At 42.7% G+C, this 6,000-nt stretch overlaps 1 protein-coding gene across 2 annotated transcripts in view; it reads left to right on the top strand.

The window, feature by feature from the left end:
- The first annotated feature begins 5,285 nt into the window (after positions 1–5,285).
- cyp27a2 (cytochrome P450 family 27 subfamily A member 2) overlaps positions 5,286–6,000 on the top strand; it is a 69,669-nt gene continuing 68,954 nt past the window's right edge. For both annotated transcript variants that reach the window (XM_084317228.1, XM_084317227.1), the window contains exon 1: positions 5,286–5,598. In XM_084317228.1, coding sequence (XP_084173354.1) covers positions 5,359–5,598 — 240 coding nt within the window. In that variant the 5' untranslated portion in view covers positions 5,286–5,358. The remainder of the gene's footprint in view (positions 5,599–6,000) is intronic.

Genomic DNA, 6,000 nt, shown 5'->3' with positions numbered 1-6,000 from the left:
TCATCCATCCAGCCTGATGTTATCGTTGGGAATGGGTCTGAGCTCGCAAAAGGGCAAATACCGCCGCCTACGCCTTCCAGCTGGTATTGCACTCCATTGGGAATGGTGTTGTTTCTTTTCTGGGACGATCCGAGCCGTGCGGGCGGGGTTTAAATACTCAGGCGAGGTAGGCCTCAACAACGATGGCATGGAACAGTAACCCCGCCCGCCCGTCAGTGTGTAACGGTCGGTATGTGGTACGGACCTCCACGAGCAGTATTTGGAATGGCGATCAGATAAATTGGATTATTTTTTTTGCATTATATCAGATACAAGGTAAGAACACTATATATAAATTTGATCGTTGATCTGATATTTATTTCTACCCCGATCGACGCTGTCTCTGTGTGTGTGTGTGTGTGTGTGTGTGTGTGTGTGGCTGTGTGCCGTTGAGTGCAGGAGGGGACTGGGGGAGCCTCGCGCTACAAGGCTCTTTTCATTTTTGCACGAGGAAGGATAATAATGATGATCTAGCATTGATTTCAGGAACATTCGATAATCAGGCGAAAAATTACAACGTGTTTACTGTTTAGTGTATTCCACTAAAGGGCTATTATCGCGTCTTTTCCTGGAATTACTAAGAATCACCAAAACTATATTCATATTCAAAACGGTATAAAACGGAAATGTACTGATGAAAAAACGATCCGTTTTGTACATGTTGACTCGAAGCAACTCACTGATAATCGACGGGTGTATTAGACCCATAGCTATAATTTAAGATATATTTTAAGTAGGGATGTCCGATATTATCGGCCTACCGATATTATCGGCCGATATCGGCATTAAAATGTGATATCGGAAAATATCGGTATCGGTTTAAAAAAAAAATATATATCTTAATTTTTTTTACATTTCTATAACCTTTATTTACCCAGGCAAGCAAGTAAGAACAAATTCTGATTTTATTTATTGTCAAAAGTATGCATAATCTTGTGTTAATTCCACAACAAGAGATATGTAATGTTAATTACCTGAAATTATTCCGTTTTTTGGGGGGGGGGGGAAACCCTGCATATATCGGTATCGGTTGATATCGGTTGATTTCGGTATCGGAAATTAAGAGTTGGACAATATCGGTATATCGGTATCGGTAAAAAAGCCAATATCGAGCATTCCTAATTTTAAGTACTCGCAAATCTCGTAGTCCCCCCATTGATTAAATTTGTGGCGTTCTAAACCTATATCGGGCATATCGCTCCGGCGCTGAATGAGTTAATGTCGTTTCAACAATTTGGTGTTTGCCCCCAAAACATACTTTATTTGTGGTGGCATTACTAAACAACCTGTGGGATACGCAGACATATACAGTATATCTGGACACTTTATGGATACAAATGTTAAATTTGAAATTATTTATTTATTTAACATAACAGGGGAAAAAAGACAGATTTGAAAGAAGGTATAAAACAATTCTATAAAAACTAACAATTCTAACCTTGCGTTCGATGAAAGAAAGAAATGTGGTACAAAAGTAAACTGGCCTTATAAGTAAACTGAGTTACAATGTTCTATCTGCTAAGATTTCTAGCACGATGTCTGTAGAAGCAGAAACCGACTTGTAGAATTTATATTATTGTTTAGTGTCTTATTTATGTTTGAACTCTAGGGGGCACCCCACCTATTATAAGTTACCTAGTCCTAGGTGATCAGTGTAAGCCATGGAGATACGTTTTCCTATCTGTCTCTCACTGTTCTAATTTAAACCATTTATTCACTATTATTCTTTTTTGGACAATAAAACCCTGCAAACCGTACCAGCCGTAACTTGGACATTCTTCTATATTTACATCACATAACTGTGTTACTGAGTACAAGAGTAGAGAACTAATTATGCATGGTGCATCGTGACGCCTGTCAACACAATCGGGGAGTGACAGTCGAACACTACAATGTCTTAAAACAATAACAACAAGGACTGACAGCAAGTGCAAAAAGAGGTGCAAGATTCTAAAAAAAATAAAAATAAAAAACTCCCAATATATTTTCACATACCGTCGCAAATTTGGTAAGGTATGTTTGCGAAGAAATAACAAAATGTCTGCAGAAATGTAGCTTCCCATCACCATAATTGTGCAGAAAATATGCATTATAAGAGTGCTTTGACATATAAATTAAACGTTTTTCACTCTGTACCATTATGTCTCTAAGGCATAAAACTATTTTTTTTTAACACTAAACATTATGAAAACAGTATAACTCTTATCTGCTACACTGTCTTGTTATTATGGGGCAACATGGGGTATCACTGCATGTGTTGCTATGTTTATCCCAAAAGATGGGTACAATGTTGAATAATATTTATTCTTGAAGTCATTTTCTTTAATATTAACATCACACACGTGCATTCCTTTGCACCCTGCTGAGAAAAAAAAGCATCCATCCTTGATGACAAAATCATCATCTTTGGCTTTGTTTTTTGGTGTACCAAGACCGTCCTCTGGTGGTCAGAATCTGAACTGCTTCAATGAAACCTGACGCCATTGATTGATTGATTGATTGATTGATTGATTGATTGAAAACTTTATTAACAGATTGCAGAATGGGTACAAATTACAGTACGGCTCAATACAAAACAACTGCAAAGAGGATGCAGACCAGAAAAAGACTTTCGTCTTGTTTACATCGGGGTCCCCCATTTTCAATTCATCAGGTCACTGGTAGCTGGCAGGTGTGCTGGTGGGGTCGGTACCCTCGTCATCAGATAAAGAAACTGCAAACTTTGGCCATGACTTTTGCGTTTGACCGAGGTTTCTGCCCCCCCCCCCTCCCCCCTTCGACAATCGGTTTGGGTCGGGACTCGGACTGCATACGCGAACGCCACCCACCATGGGCGGCGGGTGTATAAGGCTGGGGCAGGCTGTGCCTTCCCAGACCAGTCGACACATTATTTTTATTTATTAAAAAAAAAAAAACGTTTTTTTTTAGCCTTTATTTTTTCCCCTGTGTACCTGTGTGTTTGTGGGGGGGCTGGGGTCCGTCAATGGATAGGTGTGGTGACACTTAACATTCCAGACGGCCTGAATACACTGAAGACTGGCAGGCAGGAGCCCCCACCCACCCCCACTTCAAAACATGGTTAAAAAAGAACTTGTCAACAACATCCCTGCAGAACTCTAACACCATATGCTTGCCTGTACCTAATATGTAGAATTATTGTTTGTTTGTACATTGTCTGTACATGTCTGATGTAAATATTTAGCATTTATATATAAATAATATTGGGCATACTGCAGAATTAGGCAGCCTGTCTGTGTGTGTGTGTGTGGGGGGGGGGGGGGGGGGGTCGCCCCGACGGAGGTGTCAATGGGTAGCTGCTGCTGATGCATAATGAATGAATGGTGAGTTGTTTAAAATGACAACATACATGTGTTAATTATTTGATTTGATTGATCCGAGAGACCGAGAGAGATTGCTCCAGAGCATCTCAGAGCATTACATTTTCAACTCGACCTATTAACGTGAACTGCGAACCACAAGGCACCAGCGCCAGCGGCCGCCGCTGTTGAAATTTATATAATATATATGCGCAGGCTGCTGGCTAGTGTGTGTCTTGTGCTGCAGCCGGCTCGCTGGCCGAGGTGTCAACGACGAAGGTGTCAATCTGTGGCAGCGTTTAACATTCCAGGTATACAGGCAGTAACCAATCACGCATAGGCTCAGGTTAAATAATGTGGCCAATCACATCATTCACATGATCATCCTGAATCTGATCCCGCACCCGCAGGCAGAGTAAAGCAAACATGTGTGTTCTGAATTTCAGCCCGCCGATCGCTTTGTAGAGAAGCGAGGAGGCATAACTAGCGATCACCTGAGGCTGTATGTTGTTTTATCTTGGCAAACAAGGGCTTGCTCTAAGAGGACATGATGAGAGTCCGAGTTCATCAAATCGTGGACACTTTTTAGAGCTACTGTATGTACATTGTTTTCAAAGCATGATGAGATCTAAATTACGAAAAACGTTCACTTCATTGCAACTTGTGATTCAATTCTCACCAAGACGAAACGTCGCATTTATCTGCATTAAGGTAAGACAATGGTTCATATATTATTGGATGCCTTCATTTGAACACTTAATTTGCACTATATATAAATGAGTGGGGCTCGCTGTAGTATAGCCTAGTAGTGTGTGTGTATATGAAATCAGAACCTGGACAGTTTGCGTGAAACCAAAAATAAAAGGTCAAATTTTTAGCGCGAGGGGGCGTTCCCAATACAGCCTACCTAGAACATAAGCCCATCCGCCGCCTATGCCACCCACCCAAGCCAACCACCTCCAATGTACAGTCACGCGGGACGCCTAAATATTAAAGGCAACCAACTTGTGTCTAGCCACGCCCAACTTGCGTCTAGCCACGCCCCCGCGGCGACATTATGTAGCAGTAATCCCCCCTCTTTTAACATCGACAACTACCTCAACTGGTTAAGGTTGGTTAAGAAGGGTTAAGTTTAGGCGCTGTTAAGGAGCTGGTTAAGGTTAGAGTTTGTCTTAGAGAATGGCAATATTCTTTCGGAGTTGGTTAAGGTTAAGGTTAAGGTTAGGCATTGTTTCGGAGTTGGTTAAGGTTAAGGTTAAGGTTAGGCATTGTTTCGGAGTTGGTTAAGGTTAGAAGGGTTAAGTTTAGGCGCTGTTAAGGAGCTGGTTAAGGTTAGAGTTTGTCTTAGAGAATGGCAATAGACAGCCTATTTCCGCGCTGCAGCTCTCTCGCGCTGCGCGGTCACATGGGCGTAGTGGCCAATCAGAGAAACGCTAAACACAAGTTGGTTGCCCAAAATATTCACGCCCCCGGGACTCCCCCCCCCCCACCCACCCAACCTCCTCCAATGTTCAGTCCCCCCCCCCTCCCACCCAACCCCACCCCACCCCACCCCACCTACCCAACCTCCTCCAATGTACAGTTTCTACGTCAAATATATGCTTGAAACTTGAAACTCTTTTCTGGACTCTTTTTGTATCACAAACAGTAGGCCTACTGTATTTGCAAATCTGGTATGTCATAAATGTATCGATGTAGCAGTACCACTACTGTCTATCTGCATGTCATGTATGTCATATTATGTTATGATGAATTGAAAATGGGGGACCCTGATGTAAACAAGACGAAGGTCTTTCTCTGGTCTGCATCCCCTTAACAATTGTATGTATTGAGCTGTAGGCCTACTGTGTAACTGTACCCATTCTGCAATCTGTTAATAAAGTTTTCAATCAATCAATCAAACGCGCAAACGGAGGCGGAGTGGATATAGGTCGAGGGTGGAATGATATAAGCGTCATGTTCTCAACAGCAGAAGACTGTTTCAAACGCGCCAGCTCTCTCCATGGGTGCCCCTATGCAGCTCAGGCCATCCCGACTGGCGACTCTCTGCGGCCGGCGGTCACTCTCCGCGGCGTTGGAAGGCTGTGCGCGGCATCCGTTTAGCAGACAGCTGAACGCGCAGACAGCCACCGCTCCGGCGGGGAAGTACAAAACAATTGACGATTTACCAGGACCTAGTTTGGCCACCACGGTGTATTGGCTGTTTGTGAAGGGCTATGCGGACAAAAGCCATGCAATGCAGGTATGTGTATGTCGTGTATGTCATATATGTTATGATTAATTGAAAATGGGGGACCCTGATGTAAACAAGACGAAAGTCTTTCTCTGGTCTGCATCCCCTTAACAATTGTATGTATTGAGCTGTACTGTACTGTACCCATTCTGCAATCAACGTTTTCAATCAATCAATCAATCAATCATGTCTGTTTTAGTTTGTATTTATTTATTTGTATAATCTTGAGCCGAACTGTTCTCTAGTATCTGTATTGCCTTACCAACTATGGCTTACATGGGTGGCATCAGTCACACACCACACTGCTGACCTCAGACCATGACAGTCAGTGCCTTGTACCAAAGTAGCCCCTCTATCGTGACTGTGATGCACCAACAGGGTTCACTCGTCCAAACCCTGTTGGCGTGCATC

The sequence above is a fragment of the Notolepis coatsorum genome, assembly GCF_963971535.1.
Source record: "Notolepis coatsorum genome assembly, chromosome: 1".
NCBI lineage: Eukaryota > Metazoa > Chordata > Actinopteri > Aulopiformes > Paralepididae > Notolepis > Notolepis coatsorum.
Note: the sequence above shows the minus strand (reverse complement) of the source record. Positions and strands in the feature narration are given on the sequence as shown.